General features: G+C 26.5%; 4 protein-coding genes across 5 annotated transcripts; 3 read left to right on the forward strand and 1 right to left on the reverse strand.

The window, feature by feature from the left end:
- The first annotated feature begins 625 nt into the window (after positions 1–625).
- LOC128957829 (elongator complex protein 1-like) lies at positions 626–4889 on the forward strand. The gene is made up of 5 exons (XM_054303644.1): positions 626–896; positions 996–1382; positions 1461–1560; positions 1625–4696; positions 4766–4889. The coding sequence occupies exons 1-5, from the start codon at positions 744–746 to the stop codon at positions 4825–4827; spliced, it is 3774 nt and encodes a 1257-aa protein (XP_054159619.1). The 5' UTR covers positions 626–743; the 3' UTR covers positions 4828–4889.
- Positions 4890–6913: 2024 nt separating this feature from the next.
- Positions 6914–16582, forward strand: LOC128957830 (guanylate cyclase 32E-like). Its single transcript, XM_054303645.1, has 25 exons — positions 6914–7050; positions 7121–7161; positions 7227–7381; positions 8789–8911; positions 8998–9175; positions 11619–12077; positions 12139–12174; positions 12240–12346; positions 12433–12602; positions 13016–13133; positions 13355–13555; positions 13668–13772; positions 13847–13918; positions 13981–14146; positions 14229–14307; positions 14403–14571; positions 14649–14734; positions 14838–14978; positions 15056–15275; positions 15363–15564; positions 15628–15652; positions 15743–15762; positions 15835–15926; positions 16119–16194; positions 16311–16582. Exons 1-25 carry the CDS (start codon positions 6914–6916, stop codon positions 16580–16582), a joined length of 3450 nt encoding a protein of 1149 aa, XP_054159620.1.
- A 582-nt stretch (positions 16583–17164) lies between these two features.
- Positions 17165–19963, forward strand: LOC128957831 (85/88 kDa calcium-independent phospholipase A2-like). Its single transcript, XM_054303646.1, has 3 exons — positions 17165–18668; positions 18737–19544; positions 19612–19963. The coding sequence occupies exons 1-3, from the start codon at positions 17216–17218 to the stop codon at positions 19961–19963; spliced, it is 2613 nt and encodes an 870-aa protein (XP_054159621.1). The 5' UTR covers positions 17165–17215.
- Positions 19964–20146: 183 nt separating this feature from the next.
- On the reverse strand, positions 20147–21562 carry LOC128957644 (dynactin subunit 2-like). 2 transcript variants are annotated; one of them, XM_054303446.1, is made up of 4 exons: positions 21190–21562; positions 20725–21094; positions 20413–20664; positions 20147–20333 (listed from the first exon to the last, which is right to left on the reverse strand). In XM_054303446.1, exons 1-4 carry the CDS (start codon positions 21400–21402, stop codon positions 20158–20160), a joined length of 1011 nt encoding a protein of 336 aa, XP_054159421.1. In that variant the 5' UTR covers positions 21403–21562; the 3' UTR covers positions 20147–20157. The 2 variants fall into 2 exon arrangements, with proteins under 2 accessions (XP_054159421.1, XP_054159420.1); XM_054303445.1 differs by having other exon boundaries at positions 20413–21094.
- Between the last annotated feature and the right edge of the window lie 505 nt (positions 21563–22067).

A 22067-nucleotide genomic window follows, 5' to 3' on the forward strand; every position in this document is an offset into this window, starting at 1 on the left:
TAAAAACTAATCAATTTATATGACAATTGATAAAATAAATGGACAAATAAGCTAGATTTTCTGTATATAAAATTGTTGAATCAACATAATCTAAGCTAGATAAAATTAAAAAATAGAAAACTCAGCAAATCTCATAAATTAAGTATTAAGTTTAGCATTTGATTAAATTTCTAAGAAATAAAAACAATTATCACTGGCTATACACCAAATGATTTATTACAATATAAACTATTAACTTATGTAACAAATCAATACTATAAATATATTATTAATATTGTTTATTGTTTTTAATATACTGTAGAATATATCCATATTTGTATTGCATTCAATTTTTATAGATAATTCTTATTAAATAAAAATTATTAAAATGATATAATAATGTTTTTATTTTATTATTATAATAATAAGTGTAAAAATTAAATTAACATATTAAAAAATTATTTATTATTATATTAATATAAATTATATATAATAGATTATAATATAAGACTATAATTTTAAACTCAATTAATAACTATTTATAAGATTTATATTTAAATTATTAATTAATCAATAGTTTAAAATCAAGAATATTATTACTGAAAATAACGTTATGTATGTATAAACACAATGTTATTGCAATACAAGCAATGTATTAATGAAAACATAAACAACACGTGTTTTACATGAGATAAACTGTTTTTTTTTTGTTTTAATTTAATCAATTGATTCATTGATTTTGTGGTCAATTGTTTAATTGAATTATGAATAATCTGAAACCACAGACGTGTCAGACAATTGTCTCATCGGATCTGTTGAATGGCAGCCAATGTATGACTATTGACACGGATTTAAATGTCATTTATTTGGTCAATAAATACAGACAATTGGTTAGCATTGATGTCAACACTGAATCGGTATTTGTATTTGTATTTAATTTTTTATTATTTCTTGTTATTAATTATCACTATTTATTGATCCATTTTTTCTGTTGTTGATTATCACCAATATTTTAGGTGAAAAAATGTTGCGATTTGTGTACACAAACTGAAGACTCTTTTGGTGTCATAAATGTCGAGTTTATGTCCGAAGAGAGGAGTGTTTGTATTGCTTTAACCACCGGTGATATCATTGTCTTCAACACAATGACAGACAGCCATCAAGTAATGGGATGTCTTTCCGATGGATTACAATCTGTGGCATTCAGTTTAGATCAAGAGCTGATCGCTTTGATTACCACAAATCAGTCGTTGATTTTGATGAATAAACTTTTTGATATTTTATCGCAAAGAGATCTTAAATCGGATGAGTTTGGATGTAATGAAACGGTTTCCGTGAATTGGGGCTCAAAGGCCACACAATTTCACGGCGAAGGACAAAGAGATACAAGAAATAAACAAGAAGTTAGAAACAAATGAAATTTAATCAATTTTTTATATAATAGATGTTATAATTATTGTCTTTAATTGGATTTTATACAGAATTATAAGTCTTTTAGTGATTTTGATGACAAATTATCGCGAATCAGTTGGCGATCTGATGGACTCTATTTTGTGACCACATATTTTGATACAATAACAAGTATTTTTTAATAATAAGACTGATTTGTAATTTTATTTAATTTGTGTATTATTTTTGTAAAAAGATTTTCGTAAACTTCAGATTTGGAGTCGCGATGGAATTCTTCAGTATACAAGTGAAGACATCAATGGATTGGAAGGATTGATATCATGGAAACCTTCCGGCGCTCTGATTGCGAGCTCACAAATGCTGCCAAACAAACATATCATAGTTTTTGCCGAAAAGAATGGTCTAAAACACGGAGAGTTTGAATTGCCATTCAGTGCCAACACTTTTGAAGTCCAATCCATTTTGTGGTCAAACGATTCACAAATATTATTAGTGATGGGATTGGAGAGGATATCGGAGAAGAATTCGACACAAGTTCTTATGTTTTGGAGACAACAAAATTACAAATGGGATCGAAAACAAAGACATGAATTTACTGATTACACAGTTGTTACACTGGCTTTTGATTCAATTGATGCTAATCTTTTGCACGTTATCTTCAGTAATGGTCGTTATGTACGATACAGATGGAAATGGTCTATGGATGAGATGGATGGTATGATTGCTTTAGTTGATGGCAATCGACTAAAACTGTCAGACTTTGAAATGGCTGTCATTCCGCCGCCATTTTATACAAAATCAATTGATTTTAAGTCACAAGTTTTTGACATTTGCTTCTCGAAGAATGTATTCGGAGTTGTTTTAATTGACAGTACTGTCTATTTATTTGAAAGAAATACCACAAAACCCACTATCGATGCAAATGACTTGTTTGCCATCACATTGGAAAACATGACTAAACAAAGTAATGATGAATTAAATTGTATTTATTGTGGAAAATGTGATAATATCACTAATCTAATGAATTTAACTATCGATGAAACTGGAGTACTATATGGGAACCAATCGACTGTGTTATTATGTTATGACTATCGAAATGATTCACAAAAATTGGATCAATTATTGGACATTAAAAGTGATATATTAGCGATGAAATGTAAAGAAGATTTTATTGGTATTATGACCATTGATGGACAGTTGTTGAAGTTTGAACCAAAAGACAAAACGTTAGAACAATGGATGGATCGAAATGATCGCAAAGTAGTCTTTCCTCATCAATGCTCAAGACTTGAGATAATCAAAGTTAGCGATAAATTTGTTTCGCTTTGTTTGTTGGAAAACTCGAGTTTATATTTGGATAATGAGATTCTGTCGCAAAACAATTGTAACTCTTTTATTAATTATAAAAATAAGTTTTTATTATTTACTACAACTGACCATCTGTTGCATTGTTGGCCAATAAATGATGATATCTTTAAGGCTAACTCCAACTATCATAAAATTAAAGCTCGAACTGTTGAAAGAGGTGCCAAAATAATAGCTGCGGCCAGGGATGCAAAAGTTGTACTACAGATGCCTCGCGGCAATACAGAAGCCATATATCCGAGAGCTTTACTATTAGACATAGTTATGTCTAAATTGAATCTTTTGGAGTTTGATTCAGCAATCGATTTGTTGCGTAAACATCGGATTAATCTTAATTTTATTTATGATATTAATCCAAAAAATTTTATAGAAAATATTGAATTATTTATTGAAAAAGTTGGCAAACGATGTGTCGAGTGGTTGAATCTGTTTATTACTGAACTATCAAATGACGAAAATTTTCAAACTATCACTCAGACAAACAACAAGAATTCAAAGTTTAATTCAAGAAATCTTAATAATCACAATAAAGTGGATATGATATGTGATTTAATGAGAGAAACAATGAATAAATTGGACAACAAATTGTATTTTCATTCAATTTTGTTAACATATATCAAGAAATCTGTTCCCGAAACAGATAAAGCGCTCGAAATGATTAAATCAATTGAAGACACTATGATTAGAGATAAGGCCATTAAATTTTTATTATATATTATTAACATAAATCAACTTTTCGATGAAGCCCTCGGCACTTATAATAGCGATATATTTTTGATGATAGCATCAAAATCACAGAAAGATCCAAAAGAATATTTGGCTCTTTTGGATGAACTCAACAAAATCAAGTGTTTTGAATACAAGTGCTTTAAAATAGATATGCATTTAAAACGCTATAATAAAGCTTTGATTCATATCTCTAAACTTGACGATCATTTTGAGGAATGTCTTGAATTGATTAAAGCTCACAGTCTTTATAAAAATGCAGTGAATTTGTTTGATAAGAGTTGCGATGAAAAGAAGCAAAAAGTTTGGAAACTATACGCCGACTATTTGTTTCAGAAGAAATATTTTGAAGAGTCGGCCATCGCTTACAAGAATGGACACGACTTTTCCAATGCCGTCAAAGCGTATCAATTAAGTGGTAACTGGAGTGCAGCTATTGATTCTGCTTTACATTGCAAACAAACAGTTAATATAAAAACATTGGCACAAAATTTGGCCAAACATTTAGTTATTGGTGGTAAACATCTCGAGGCGTCATATCTTCTTGAAATATACGCTGAAGATATATTAGAAACTATTAAAACACTGATTGATGGACACGAATGGCAACACGCGCTTAGGGTTATGAATGGAAACAATAGTGAAGAATTGACAGAATATTATAAATCAGAATTATTTAAACATTTTGAAGTGATTTCAGATTTAATAACAAAAAATTATAATCTATTAGTTAAACACATGAATAGATTAGAAGTGGTTCGTCAACAACAACTTGAAAAGACTGTTGATGTCAACAGTTATGATAATTTTGATGACAAATCTGACATTTATTCCGAAACCAGCAGTTTTAATGAATCGCAAACAAGTGGACAGAAATCAACTTCCAGTTCTTTGGCGACCAGAAAAAGTCGAAAGAATACAAAGAAAAGATTGGAAATGAAGAAATATATACATAAGGAAGGATCAGCTGACGAAGATATTCAACTAATTTATGCAATAAATGAAATAATCAAAAACGTTGACCAAATTCAAGAAGAAATTAGTTATATATTACGAGCTCTTTATAGCTTTAATTCTAGAGATAAAGCAAATACTATTCAAAGTGAATTCACAGCACTTCTGGATTTAATTAATAGTATAACCAAAGAAATTTGGACACAAAATGATAATAATGACAATCAAAATGAAGAGTCAATACAAAAACATAAAATTACTGGTAATTTTCATAATAAATATTTTATATAATATATTAATAATAGTTTCTCTTTTTTGTTTTGTTTATCAGATCCACTTTTAATGAAAAGCCCAGAATTAAGGAAAGTTGACTGGAAATTAGTGTTACTATGATTTTATTATACATTACTGTTAACTTCACTATCATTTTTTAATAAAATAATTTTAATTATTATTATGAATTTTTGTATATGTGTAGAATATTTATTATATATTTGTAATATATTTTTATAATTAATGTTACCGTAAATTAAATGATGTTTATTTTAAAACTGAGGATTATTTTAAAAATTAAAATTGGTATTTATCTAATTATGATTTATTGTCTTAGAATTATATCAAAATACGATATAATTTATTATTTTTTAAATACTTTGTTTGTTATTTTATTTGTAATAAATTCCGAAAATTAGTAGTAAAAGTGTATCATTAGTTTTGTTTAATTGGCAGTTAATTAAATAAATTGTATATACAGTATAACTCTAAACCAAACAAATATTATGGTTATGGTATGTATAGGCTTTAAATGCATTTATATACTGTATATTAACAAAAATTATAAGCAAATTGAGTAATTGAGTTAATCATAAGATTGAAACACAAAAAAAATCTTATATAGTAAACAACGTGACGATTAGTTAAATGATAGAGTGATTGAACTAAAGCTAATCCACGAAATCTTTTAAGAAACAAACCCATACTTTTGCGAGCACTGGTAGGCGTGGATACCGTGCTTTGAATAATAGCAGTGCCGTTACATTTAGTGTAGTAACCATTGGTCACAATCCCTGTGTTTACTGAGTGTGTAATCAGTGAACCAATCTGTCAGAAGCACTGTATTCTTCAGATAATTTTATTTTAAATCTTTTATTAATAATATTTGTTGTAAAAAGAGTTGATTCAATTAATAGTTTATTATAATACTGTATAATAATAATAATAATCAATAATAATTTAGAAAATATTATTTTCAAATTTACAACATTTTCCGATAATTTTTATGAGTCTAATAAGTTTTTGTAAGTTAAAATTTTTCATTTAATAAAATTTATATTATGTTATATTTTTAAAATTTAAATTATTAATAGTAAATAATATTTAAAATATTCTAATCTGATACAGTTAATATGTTTTAAGATAAAATATTTTAATTTTTTTTGAGTTATTATGGATAGTGAAAGTTATTTTATATACAATTTTTTATTACATTATATTAGTTTTTTGTATTAATTGATTGTCGCATCAAAATTACAACAATCTATTCACAGATTTTATTCAATAGTGTTGATAATAAAATTTTGTTATAAATTTTTATATATAAAATCTTTTTAAGTTGATTGATATATCTATAGTATAATACTGCTATATTATATAGTATATTATATTATAAGTTATATAAAATAACTTATTTACAATATAAAAAACAAAAGATATCTAAATTTTATATTATATAATATATAGACTAATATATACAGTATTTAATATTATTTAATTATTGATGAAAATATAAAGATTGCAAAAATCTAAAAATAATAGGTTTCTTATAATATAACTGAATATTAAATTAATTTGTTATAAAATTACATATAAAACTTTATTATTTCAAAAATTATATAATTTTTTATAATTATTATCTCTATAGTTAATATTATTTCTAATATTATAATTTTACTTATTTACAAATAATTTTAATAATCATTAATTTACCGTATATAAAATAAATACAATATAAATATTATAATTTTATAATAATAATTATTATTATGTTTTAATACAATAATTTAAATTACTTTTATATAAAATTTTAATATTTGATGGATTTAAATACATTAATGTAAAGTTGAGTCGTCTCTCATTTTAAGTAAATATTATAATATCACGTATATATACAACATTTACGATATTATAATTTAAATAATAAATTTTATTTTATTCTGCATATAATTCTATCTAAAGTATTGTACTATTAATATATATTTCAAATTTTTTATTAAGTATTAGTTATTTAGATATAAGTAAATATAATTCAATAAACTGAAGTATTACTATATTTTAAAATATTTTTATTTTCAATATTAGATTTTTATTTACAATGGTATTAGCAAATAGCGAAAAACGAAAGCAACAATTATTAAAAGCTATTTTAATTGGTTTTATTTGTTTTAAATCATTATTGTGTTTTAACACATGGAGTGATAATATGTTTGAAAGCAATGATACCATTGCTGATGACAGGCCTATCATAACCATTGGATTTTTGGGTGCTTTCAAGTATGGCTTAACTCTGGGAAAACTAATAGCCGGTGCCATACCATTAGCTATTGATAGGATTAACAGGTTTTATATTTAAAAATATTATTGTTTTAAAATAGAAAATATTTGTGAAAATATTTTTTTTTTGAAAAAGTGATCCAAACATATTGCCAAATCATACACTGAGATTTAAAGGTAAATATGTTTTTTTTGATTAAATGTTTTGATAAACACTCAATGAAAACTATTATCAATTATAGCGGGAGATTCAGGAATACCTAATGGATGGACAGCCATAAGGAAAATGACAGAAATGAGAGAACAGAATAATGTGGTCGCATATATAGGTCCCGACCATAGCTGTGCCACCGAAGCACTGGTAGCCGCCGCTTGGAATTTACCTTTAATTACATATGTATGATATAAAACAATAATTAATTAATAATAGATTTATAATTAATTTAATATACTTAAGGTATATGCGGTAATTTATTGTAATATATTCAATATTTATATATTTGTATGAATTTTATATTATATTTAATTAACTATAAATTTTTCTATATATTTTATTAGCATGTAAATGTATAATATAAAATAAGCATGTATATATTTAATAGTATTGTTGTCGATAATAGTTTGTAATAAAAATAAACGTTATGTTATAACTTATATCTAGAAATAATTATTGTTACCATTGAATGTCATTGAATACTATTATTATTATTATATATTATAATTGATATAGTGAATAAAAACAATTTTCTTATATTGATTATACAAATTCTCGTTATATTGTTATATAATATTTATATAAAAATACAATTATAACTTATAAAGATTCATTTAGGACATTGTGTCAATAATGTTGACTTAGTAGAAATTTTCGATGAAAATTTTGAATATATAATAATTTAACACTTAACTATACTATACAAAATTTATATGGAAAAATAAACATTAAATATTGTTTTTTTAGAAAGTTAAAAAATAATATATATTCTATATTCAAGTATAATTATTTATTTAATTATGTTATACTGTATATAATTTTTAACATATCTATAAATAGTGTAATATGAGAAAATTTATAGAAACTTTATATAAAACTAAAAACTAAGAAAATTACTTTTCATTAATTGAGAAGCACTACAACTGAGAAAAGATTTAGTAATCAAACAATAATTTTTGTTTTCATGTGAAATGTCTTTTGTTTATTACTATTTTTTATGATTTGCTATTTTTAATCATCAAATATATAAATCAATTCTCATTTGTTGACTACTCAGGTCATCACAAATTATTAACAAAAAAAATAGTTTTATCAAAGTTCAAATAAATCATTAAATAATTTTAAAAATAATCAATAAATAATCATTTTCTTGTGATTTTATTATTATTTTTTCAATGAATTTATGACATTTTGACAAAAAATATCACAATATACTAGAATTTTAGATATAATTTAAAAAGATATGTTTTAATGTTTAATATATATGTTAATATATTTATTAATAATTTTAATAAACAAAATAAAAATATCTACAGGATTTAAGAAAATATACAAAATTAATAATATTCTTTAATTACATTTGTAATTATTTTTTATTTTATTTTGTTAGGTAAAGTTAATAACAACAACAAATAAATACAACAAATAAATACAACAAATATTTATATTAGTAGTAATATAATACGATATATTTATACTGTACATGATATATGATTGTAAACTGTATAAACAAACTTGCATTTAAAATGTTGATTATTTTATCATTATTTAAAAATATGATTTAATACTTTAATTTGATAACAAATGCAGAAATGTACGGATCATAAGGTGTCCAACAAAAGTATTTATCCGACATTTGCGCGGACACTGCCTCCGAGTTCAAAGATTTCAAAGTCGGTTATATCACTACTAAAACATTTCTCATGGAATAAAGTTAGTCAACAAATAAGTCTTAAATATACTTTAATATACATTTTAGACATATTAACTAAAAATTGTTTTTAAAAATAAATATTTAGATATCGTTAGTGGTTTCGGATACACCACCTGACAGACAGGTAGAAGAGTCTCTGATCTCTATGTGTCAGACCTATGGAGTTATTATAATCAATAAATTTTATTTGCCCGGAGAATACCTGTCCAAAAATAATGCAACCATTAAAACAATTATTGAGAAGAGTTATAAAAAGACTCGGGGTATTTATATTTATTAATTTTTAGTATTTAATATAGTACAGTACAGTATTATTATACAGTATATTATATATTATTATTATTGTTTATAAAAATGTATATTATTATTATTTAAATTTATTTATTATTTTTAATATAATTTTTTAAATCAATTTTATAGAATGTCAAAAACTATGAAAAAACTTTATAACATAATCTAACTAAAATTGAACAATAATTTCAATACTGAAATTCAATGTATTTATCAATTATTTAGTATTTATTGTTTAGTATTTAGTATTTATTGTACTTTTCTTTATTTTTTAACCTTCAAATATCTGACGACCTATTTATAGACCAACCCTTTAACTCTTAAAGTAAGTCTAACCACTATATAGACAATAGAAGTGAATATATAGTCCATACCTGTGTTAATACCAGGGTTTTAAAAATGGAAGGCATAAACAATAGATGCCAATTTTGCCAAATGCCTGCCCTGTCTCTGCCATGCCCTGGGCATCTATTTTCAGGTGGTGACACCTATTTTTTTAATTTTATATTATTAATTAATTTATAAAACATTGTTTTTATAATATATTTGCTTGTATTTTTGTTTTGTATACCTTTAATTAAAAGGTAATATCATTGGAAATAAGTAAATTAATTGTAAATTTAAGTAACACGTTAAAACTCTAAATTACATTATTTTTATAAATACAGTTGCTTTTTAGCAATTTAAATTGGCAGGCAAATAAAATAGATGCCCAAAATGCCAGGCATTTATGGCATCTATTTGGGCATTGCCAGGGCAGGCATTTATTTCCATAAAACCCTGGTTAATACACACGACTGCAGCAAACAAACAACAAATTTATAATTAAATAAAACTATTATTAATAACTTGACTGAGTTTTAATATATTGTTAAAAAATGTATTACTTAGTAAAACGTCGACTAATGTTTTACAAATATTTTATAATCATAAGTATTTTTATGGGTTTAAAAAAATTTAATGTCTATTATAAAAACTATATTATTTATAAATTTAGAATAAAATACTTTTAAAAATGTTTTGTTCAATATAAAAACTCATATTTAATTAGGATTCACACTTAATTATATCATAATAGTTATAATTATAAAACCTATTATATTTAACTCATATTTTTTAGTTTAAAATTAATAAATTTGTCTTAAACTAGACATTATTTTAATTAAAAAATTATAATCAATGATAGATTAATAAATAAATAAAATTAATAGAACTATTCTATAATTACTTTTATTACAAAATAGTATATAATCTTTATTACAATTTTTATTAACACTGTAAAAGAATTTTATATTAAAATAATCCAAAAAAAAACTTTGACTAAATATAACTAATAAAAGATTTACACAAAAAAACATTAAGTTGAAGATTATGTGAACTCAACATAGATTATATAATATACGATATTATATTAGTGACATTGCCTTCAGGGCTCAGACAATATAGAGATTGTATAAAACATTTTTATTTGACCAAAAAAATTATATTAATATTGATTTTACATTAATAGCGGGGTTAAGCAAGGGATAGGGGGTAAGGCCAAAATACACCCCTAAGATCGAGATTTTTGGATTTTACTCCCCAGACTTTTGACCAAATTAAAATTATTGTCGCTAAAAACAAGTAAAACGACCCCCTCTAAAATGGGGCCAAATTTTTTTCAAGTTTATAAAAATTATAATTTGAATTAATATTTTATTAAGTGTTACTAACTAAGTATTATGTTTTTATAGCTTATATGAATGTAATTATTAAGTAAAAATAAGTAAAATGGTTAAAATCATTTAAAATTAATCTTAATTAACTTTATTTTAACATAAAAATAGTATTATTTTAAATAAAATATTCAAATAAAAAATTAACTATTTGTTTAAAAGATAGTAATCATATTGTAATTTAAATAGAATTTTTAGATAAAGTTAGTAAAACAGTATATTTTCTGTTTACCCACTCATTTGATTTTGGATTTTTAAAAAAAATCTGTTTAAAAATGCAATAAAAATCTAGACCTCAAAGTATACCTCCAAGATTTTTCGAGATTTTTGTCATTTGACCCCTTATACCCCCTAAAATCCAAAACTTAGCTTAATCCTGATTAATAAGTATTTCTAATACAATATAAATGATTTTAATTTAGTGTACTATTTGGTTTTTTTATTTATTTATAAATTTATACTTAAATTACATAATTTTTTAATAGAGATATAAGAACATCTATAAAATTAACAATTTTTTAATTATTCAATTATTATTAAAAAAATTGATTGTATTAAGTAATATATAATACAATTTTGTAGAATATGTTGATTAAAATGTTTAGTAATTTAGTATTATTTTATTCTTATATTTATTTATTGTCTATTTATATTTAATATTTAATAAATTTTAATTTTGTTATTATTATCAATTACATAGTCTATGTATTATTATCGGAAACGTATGCATTGGTAGACTTTGCTCGTGTAATGCAAGAGCGACAGCTTCTGGACACTGGAAAGTATGTGATTATATCGGTTGAAGAGGAAGAGGTCTACGATCCTAACAAAACCATGCAATATATTAGTAGAGAGTTTGAGTCACATTTGGAAAAGTTAGATCCCTTACCATTCAGAGCTGTTTATATGATAACACCGACGGCACCCATAAATCAAAATTATTCGCATTTTAAAACTGAAGTCAATCAACGCAATCAGAGACCGCCATTTAATATACCGGCTCATCCATTCATTACAGTTCAGGTTCCCATTTATGCCGGTCTTGCCTACGATGCGGTCATGATTTACGCCAATGCCTTAACACATGTTCTTTCAATGGGCGGATCAGTACTGAACGGCACAGCAATTCTTGAGGCTATCAAAAGAAAATCTTATAAAAGTATTTAAAATATAAAGTAGTTTTTAATTATTTTTTATTTTTTAAGATTGATTTTTTGAAGGTATATTGGGTTTTGAAGTGATGATGGATGAAAAAGGTATATAAAGTATAATATATTTAATTTGTTAAATTAATGGATATTTAAATTGATTGTATGGTTAGGCGATGCTGAGGGTAATTATACATTACTTGCGTTAAACTCGAGATACGGTGAAAGACAAGGCATGCGACCAATCGGTGCTTTTTATTACAATAATTCGGATCTTCCGGTAATCTATAATATTTATATTTTATTTTTTTAAGTTTTTAATTAGATTAAAATAATTGAAAATTTAAATAATGTGTTTTTTAAAAGACTCTTCGATTAGAAGACAATATCGATTGGATCGGTGACGGACCCCCTCTGGCTGAACCTCACTGTGGTTTTGATGACGAGTATTGTAAATACAAAAGAGATTGGAAACTGATCTTCATTTTTAGTATTTCTGCACTCATTATATTAATTGCAGCCGTTTTTATATTTCGGTTAGTTTTTTATTACTATTTATATTATTTGATTTCAATAAAATTATAACAGAATTTTTAAATTTAATTTAAATTATTTTTAGTTTTCAAGATCAATGTACTGTATTATGAGTTTTAATATTTATATAAACTTATATTAAAGTTTTATTTATATTGATTCTTATTTTCATTTTTTAAAAATATTTTTTTTTATTTATTTAGTATACTAACAATTTAAAAAAATTATTAATATATTTTTAAAAATGTTTTTTATTTATTTTTAGTTCAACAGATAATAATACATTATATATACTGTAGTAGTTGTATAAAATATCCAACATTAAACCAATATTTTATTAATATATTTTTTATATATAAAATAAATTTATGAATAATTTCTAAAATATTAATAAATTTAAATATATAACTGTTAGACACTATAGATATGAACACAAATTGACGCGATTGTTGTGGAAAATTGATATGAAAGATGTTATTGTACTCAACACTAACTCAGAATATACTCTACAGAATATTCGTAATACTATTAATGTGAGACAATATTTCTATTTATATATCTATTTTTAAAATCATTATATTTATAAACAACTTTCAATAATTTATGATAATTTTTTTTTAAATTTATATAATAAATAGAAAATAAAATTATTAGATTGTCAAATAGATATATAAATTAAATTATATAAATTAAAGTAGATTTTATATAAAACCAATATATTTATTTAAAAAAAAAAAACATTATTTAGTTTCAGGGCATTGATATGCGCCGATTAAGTCATTACGGGAGCAGCTCTTCGGGCCGATCGGACACTTTCGGACACAACAACATTATCGACACTTGCAATCAAAGTTCATTTGGTATCGGCGTCTATAAGGGAAATGTTGTGGCAATTAAAAGGATATTTAAAAAATCAATTGACTTGACTCGCAATGTTCGCAAAGAATTAATTCAGGTTTCAGATTAATACATAATTTGTTATCGATTTTTAATAATAATTATTTAATTAGACTAATAATAATACCATTAAAATCACAAATTATTTTATTATAAATATAATTATTTAGGTGCGAGAAATGAGACACGAAAATATTAATTCATTTATCGGCGCTAGTATTGAATCGACAAATATATCGCTTTTATTTTTATATTGCGCCCGAGGAAGTCTAGAAGTAATGGCTAACTTAATCTAATTGTGTATTTGAAGTAATATTTTTTTTCATTATAATTTTAAAATATTTTTTAGGATGTCTTAAAAAATGAAGACTTAGATCTGGACAATATGTTTATTGCATCACTTGTGGCCGATTTGATTAAAGTATTGTATTTTAATCATCATTTAGACTAAATTATAAATTTTTATCTGATTTTGATTGAAAGGGAATGATTTATTTACACGACTCGGATATCATATCTCACGGCAGACTTAAATCATCCAATTGTTTAGTAGATAGTCGTTGGGTTCTTCAGATTACCGATTATGGATTGCATGAGTTTAGAGCTAATCAAGACTTTGCTTATTTCGATGAAAATAAACGACAAAGAGGTATACAAAACAATTATTTAATTAATAATAGTATTGTTGAAGTTTATAGTATTTATTATTTAAATTTAAATAAACAAATTAGATCTTATATGGCGAGCGCCTGAACTCTTGAGGATAATTAATACTCCGTCGAGAGGAACACAAAAAGGAGACGTTTATTCGTTAGTCATATAATTATTATATATATATATATTTATAAAACTATTGTATGTATTCTTAAATTTATTAACATTTTTAAACCTATTGTTTTGTTTAGATTTGCTATAATATTATATGAGATAATTGGACGCAAAGGTCCGATTGGTGGTGATGTAAACCTATCTGTCAATGAAATATTGGAGCAAATTATTAATCCGAGTCATTACGGAAGGATTTATAGGCCGCCCGTTAAGGATATTAAATGCGCTCAATATATACTGAGATGTGTAATGATTATCATATTATGCTAACAGAGTTTAAAATTAATTAATTTTTTTAATGAAAATTATTGTCATTATTAAAGATCGAGGAGTGTTGGCACGAAAATCCCGACTCCAGACCAGACTTTAGATTTATTAATATAAGACTCCGAGAGATGCAAAGTGGACTGTAAGCATAAAACTGTTATTTTTATTTTTGTTGTTAATTATAAAAAAAATTATACAAATAAATAAATTTAAAACAAATATATATATATATATACTGTATATAGAAAGCCAAACATATTTGATAATATGATAACAATGTTGGAAAAGTATGCCTACAATTTGGAGGGTTTGGTTCAGGAAAGGACTAATCAATTAATGGAAGAGAAAAAGAAAACCGAAAACTTATTGTTACGAATGCTTCCAAAGTATTGAACAGTTTTTTTTAATTTTCAAAAATCATTTGTATTATCAGTTATTTTGAACATTAATTTTGGATAAACAGGTCAGTGGCTGAACAGCTAAAGAGATGTGCGGCAGTTGAGGCCGAGTTCTTCGAGTGCGTTACCATTTACTTCAGTGATATCGTCGGATTCACTCAATTGTCAGCCATTAGTACACCACTTCAGATCATTTCGTTGCTTAACGATTTGTATACACTATTTGATGAGATTATTGGCAATTATGATGTCTATAAAGTGGAAACTATAGGCGATGCTTATATGGTTACAAATTATTATTATTAATAATAATATTATTTGATTGATAATATTATTCATAAAATATATTTCATTATTTATTTTTGACAACAGGTTGTTAGTGGTCTTCCCATTCGCAACAATGACAAACACGCGGCTGAGATCGCGTCGATGGCATTGCATTTGTTGAGTGCTATTCAAAACTTTGAGATTAAACACAGAAGCTGTGAAAGACTTAAACTTAGGATTGGTATCCATTCGGGTCCGTGTGTTGCAGGTGTTGTTGGTCTCAAAATGCCCAGATATTGTCTCTTTGGTCAGTAAATGCAATATTTTATTTGATAATAAATTTATAGTTGTATTTTTTAAATTATTTTAGGAGATACAGTCAATACAGCATCAAGGTAATCTTAATACATACAACTAACTAATAAACTAAATTTAATAAAATTTATAATTTTATTGTTTACATTTTTTATGATACTTGTTACTAGAATGGAGTCAACTGGACTTGGTAAGTTTAAAATTTAATTTAATTTTTATTTAATAATATGATTTTTATCAATAATTTTTTTTCAATATAAAGCCTTAAGAATACACGTGAGTGAGGCCTGTAAAACAATTTTGGACAAATTGGGCGGTTATGTCATACAAGAAAGGGGTATCATTTCTATAAAGGTTGTTATGATATAAATGATTTTAATGTGTTTTTAAACATATAATACAAGTTTATACAATTTATTAAGTTAACTACATATTTAAAATATTTAAATAAATTTCTTTAATTTATTAATAAACAAAATTACATACAGTAATAATAGCAATATTAATACATAGATTAGTGTAAATCATGTAATTTAATATTTTTAGGGAAAAGGAGAAATGAAATCATTTTGGTTGATTGGCAAACAATTGGTAAATCATTCAAAGCAATCATATATAAGCGGTAATTTATTAACCAATGGATTTATTTATTTTCAATTGTATTATAAAAATCACATTTTTTATTTATAACAAAAAAAATATTTCATTTCTATAATAACTATATTTATTTAATAATAGATTGCAATTCTTCAGAAATGATTTCAGATTTTAAAGAATTACCATTTGATTCAATGGAAGTGAATCTCAATGCAAATAATAGATCAAAAATGACAAACTCTTTGGATGGCAACAACTTTTTGGCCAATATATCTCAAAATGATGATAACAATAGTCATACCAATACTGTTATCGTTAATATTAATTTTAAATCCAAATCTAATGGTGTTTCAAATGATGAACCACATGAAGATCAAAATCAAAAAGAGTTGAAAATAAATAATATTAATTAATTATATTTAACTTTTCATATCATAAATACAAAACTTAATTTTTAATTAAAATTAACGAACAAATCATCAAAATAAAAATGAAATGAATGAAACATAGTTTGCAAAAATTGTATTGTAAATTACAATTTGTAATGTAATGTAATGTACAGTATTATAAATGTGAGCAAAATTTAACAATTATTAATAATATAAAATACAGTAAAAATCATTAGTTTAAGTTTTATGTCAGAAAATGTAAATTTTATAATTATATATAAATATTATATAAATTGTCAAATAAAGTATTTATTAAATTGATTTTTACTGTAAATAATCTGTACCTTATTTAGAGCGAGAACTAAAATAATAACTATTAAAACAATTTTTTTTAAAGTTAACGAGAATATTTAATGAAATTTTTAAAAATTATATTAAAATTGTAATTATTTAATTAAATAACTAAACTATATATTTCACATAAAGTATCAACAGTTGTTTACTATAATATTATCATTAAATTATAAATAAATAATTAATAGTAGTTTTTCGGTTATAACTTTTTTTTGGATTAGTTTTGAATTAGTGAATATTAGAGTAAAGTAAACAAAATCCGTCAAAATTGGGATCTGTTCCGACTGTTGTCCCAACGACTCGATGCTGAGTCGGTTCACTGCTAAGTCTGTCGAGAGAACCGATGACGTACTCAAAGACAAATACGCTGTCTTTGATCTGACATTTTTTGAATGGGAACAAAAGCACGAACTCTTTCACTACCAGAAACTCTATGTCTGTAACGATAGACCAAATAAAAAACAAAATAAATCGCAACAGTATTATGTGATTCTCAAAATCGATAGACTTTCGACATATACTATATATAGAGATACTAATCAAAAGCCAGCCGAAGATGTCTACAATGAAGTTAAGATAAAACTAAGCATTTTGTCCGATGGAATCACATCAAAGAAACCGACAGTTGTGGCGCCTATACTAAGAGATATTGTCAACAATATTAGAAACCATCCAAACTGGACCTGTGCTCACATCGCTGCTAAATGTGGTTTAGAAAGATTTTTCATCAAAAAGTCGGATCAAATAATCAAACACCTGAACGATCAGCGAAAACCCGATAATTCAACTCCATTGCAATTGGCCATCGAGTCGGGAAAAATGTCCATAACTCGGGCTATATTAGCATTGAAGCCCAGATTGGAGTTAAAAGATGAGATGGAAAACGCGGCCATTCATTACGCGGCGATGTCCACCAAAGAATGCCTGCAATTAATGCTCAAAGAGTCGAACGCTATAGAGATGTTGCGGTGGAAAAACATCAATAACTGTACGCCTTTGCATTTGTCATGTTTTACCAAACGATACTCAAATGTCTTCTTAATAATGTCTTTGCCGGGAATAACCGTCAGAATGTTAACAGTTTGGGATCCAAAGAAAGACAGATCACATGATTATGAAGACAAAGTGGTTTTATTTAAAAAACAAGACTTGGATGATCTGGACACTGAAGATATGCAATTCGGCGGAACACCACTTCATTGGGTTAGACATCGGCGAACTCTTGAGAGACTTATTAATCTCGGTTTTGATCTTAATGTACGAAACATCGCTAAAGAGACAGCTCTTCATATTATGGTTAAGCGGTTGCGACTCAAGTGTTTGATCGGTTTACTATGTTTTGGTGCTAAAGTCAACAGAGTTAACAAAGACGGCGACACACCGTTGCACTGTTCGGTCAGAATATCCGATATAACTGCTACTCAAGCACTGACTATATTTGATTCAAACATAGATATAAAAAATCACAAAAAAGAGTCGCCATTACATTTAGCGTCACAGGTGGCCATACCTGACCACAATATGATCATCTATTTGCTGTCGTCTATTGGAGCTAAACGCTGTCCGTCTAGTATGAAAAATTGCAAACCTGGATGCGCTCACAACGGAACATTCAATGGCAATCCTTATCATCGATGGCCTACTTATGAGAATCAAGTCTTGTACAGAAAGGTATTACTAGAAGCTGTCATTCAAGAAGCTCTTCATAACAAAAGTCAAGTTAAAGGAAAGGGAGCAAAAATGCTGTGTTTGGACGGTATGTCAGAAATAACATTAATTTTAATATTGATTTAAAAAAAATTAATTTACTTTTATTTTTATTAGGAGGTGGTGTTCGTGGACTCATAACTGTACAGATAATGATTGAATTAGAGAAGTATATGAAGGAAACAAACCTAAAAGATAGTCAAATATCTAATCACTTCAATTGGATCGCCGGCACCAGCACTGGCTCTATATTAGGACTGCTTTTGTCGACCGGAAGATCATTAGATAAGATAAGATCCATTTATTTTAGACTTAAAGACAAAATACTTGTCGGTCCGCGACCTTATAGTTCAAAGAATTTCGAAAATCTTTTAGAACAAGAGATCGGTGGTCTTCATATGTGTGAAGTGATGACCAAATATAATAAACATCTCATAATAAACGCCACATTAATCGATAGAATGCCCGCAAAACTTCATATTTTCCGAAGTTATGAATCACCAGAAGAGGTGATGGGTCTGAGTGAACCCGTTTCCAACTTTAAGAAATATCCCAATTGTAAACAACAGGTCGCCTGGAGGGCGTGTAGAGCTTCGGGTGCGGCGCCAACTTATTTTCGATCCAGTGGTCCATTTTTGGATGGCGGGCTTATGGCCAATAATCCGACATTGGATGCATTGTCTGAACATCAACTCTATCAAAACGCTCTGAAAGCCGTCGGCAGACAAAATGAGACACAAACACTTGATTTGGTATTATCTTTGGGAACTGGTCGACCACCTATTGTACCAATGGAACCGGTAGATTTGGTCAAACTATGGAGTTACAGTTTAAAGGAATGGTATAAAAATACGGCATATCTCAAACAAATGTTTACTCTTATGATAAACCAGGTTACCGCCACTGAAGGACACATAACAGACAGGTTTTATATACATTTCTATAGATATATAACTAATTTTTTAAAAATCAATTAATTTGTTGTTTTTCAGAGTCGAGTCCTGGTGTTGTGGTATCAATACTCCATATTTCAGACTCAATCCAATACTATCTGAAGACATATCGCTGAATGAAACGTCTGATGTAGAGATTTGTAACGGATTGTGGGAAACAATGGCTTATTTATATTCAGTAAAAGATGACTTAAAAGCATTTCTTCAATTATTATTACCAAATGACGAACAAATTATCGACAATAAAGACAAAGTGAATAAAGATAAAGATGAAGATAAAGAGTCGACAAATAATGACAATAAAACTGGTTATCAAATAAATATTAGCAAAAATGATATCGAAGTCACACCTATTCCTCAAAGTTCAGACATAGCAAACAATTCTGAGTAAACATCAAAACAAACTATCAAAATGTTATTTCAATTATCAGTTTAATTAATACATTTAATTTTACTTTTATAACCTTATTTAATATATATTAAATATACTGTATATAAATTAATACATAAATAATACAAATTACTTTTATGAATATAAAAACTGTTTTCCAAACAAACAAAAATAATTACCGATAATTATAAAAATTAATTTAATGCTTTCAAACGTTTATCAAAATCAAAAAGTATTTGTTTAACTGATTCAACATTTTTTTCAAGCGATTCCTTCAACACTTTTAATTCATTTTCATTGGTTTTCATTGAGTCGACAACTTGTGTTTGCAATGAATCCAAATACGAGAGCGCAGATGAAAATTGTAGCGCTTTTTTGTTAATCATATTTATATAAAAAAATAGTTTCAATTTGATAGCAAATTATGAAAAAAATAAATTTATACAAACCTTGTTCTTGAAGTTCATTCAATGACTCCAATCTTTGCAAAACAGTTGGAAGTGTTGCCCGACTTTTCTCAGTCTTCTCAATCATATCAAACAACTCATTGATCTTCGAATTCTTCTCCAAGTCTTCAAACTGTTGCTTTCGTTCGGCAATTTGTGACAACTTATCGGTAATCATATGTAATCGTGAGTCCACTCTTTCCAATGAGTTTTGATCAAATTGAGACACTTTAGCACTCAGTTCTTGGACAGCATCTGAAAGATTTCTGTCTTTAAGATAATTGTTTAAAAGTGATAACTTGTTATCATTAGAACCCAAAAGTGTTTCAATTCTTTTAATTCTTTGCTCCAAAGCATTCACTCGCGAACTCTCACTGAGACTACTCTTCTCCGATCTTATCATAAGCTTATAACTCAGTTGTCCGTCGCCTTTGCTATTGTCGTCACTTTTTGTTGTCTCCGATTTATCAGTCGACGACTTGTCCACCGATTCAAACACCTCCTTCAAAGTACTTGTATTGTCAAAACGTAATATTTGCAAATCATTCAACTGTTCCGACAGTTTGTCCACTTTTGTCAACAACTCTTTACTCGAGTCGTTAGTATCTTTTGATGCACAGTCTGTCAACTCTTTGATCTCATCAATCAAACGATTATATTTTTCGAGTACTGATTCATTGGTGTCCTGAATAAAGTAACATATATTTTGATATATATATCTTAACTGATCGCCGAAGACGGCTATCGGCAACAAAAGTGTCGACAATAAAAATAACAAACCCTTTGAAACTGGAGTTCACTTTTAGTTGCATCGTTGAACCGCTTGAAAGCTTCAAGAGTACCACAAGAGATGACATCAATGGACGCGTCAAATATTGGTTCGCCACGAGTTGTCATCGATTGATCCACTTCTGGCATTTCGTCCGTCTCAAAGACATCTTTCTCTCCGATGGCCACAAACGGCAGGTTTGCATACTTCGATCGGGAATCCATTGGCCGACCACTTATTCCGGTGATAATCAAACGGTGTCTTCAATTTGTTAACTAATTTATTGATTCAATTAAGTATTGATCAGAAGTGGTCACTATTTTTGATTAAAAACAGTTAATAATAAAAACAAAATATATTAATAATAATTGTTTTCATTGAATGCATTTCAACACAAATTATGTATAAAAACAATGATTGTGTTGAATGTCAACACAAAAACATGCAGTAATTGTTGTGTTTATTATTATTATTATTATTATTACTGTGTTTTCAACTACTTTTTGATTGCAATTTCAGTGTTTTATAAATTAATTTGAAAACAATTTGTTTTAAAGCAAAACAATAACAAAAAATCATATAATATATAAATAAAATCAAGTGATATATACTGACACTGAAACACATGTCTCAAAACAAATGGGCGACAGAAAAGATTAAGGAGAAGTTGGGTCGCGACCGATACGGCGGTGATGATCGTCGGCGTGTATTTGGCGGTGCAGTCAAACGGCTTCCCTGGTGGTCACCATTTAGACCAACCATTTTTATATCAATGGCCGTTATTGCCAGTCTCGGCATTATGTCTAAACCATTGTATGATCTAATCTTTGCCATCACCCGATCCATTCAATATGAGTTCAAAGATAAGAAAAAGTTTATCAAAGAGTTG

The sequence above is a fragment of the Oppia nitens genome, unplaced genomic scaffold (assembly GCF_028296485.1).
Source record: "Oppia nitens isolate AA-2021 unplaced genomic scaffold, nextdenovo-longstitch-racon4-pilon3 scaffold3_pilon_pilon_pilon, whole genome shotgun sequence".
Classification (NCBI taxonomy): domain Eukaryota; kingdom Metazoa; phylum Arthropoda; class Arachnida; order Sarcoptiformes; family Oppiidae; genus Oppia; species Oppia nitens.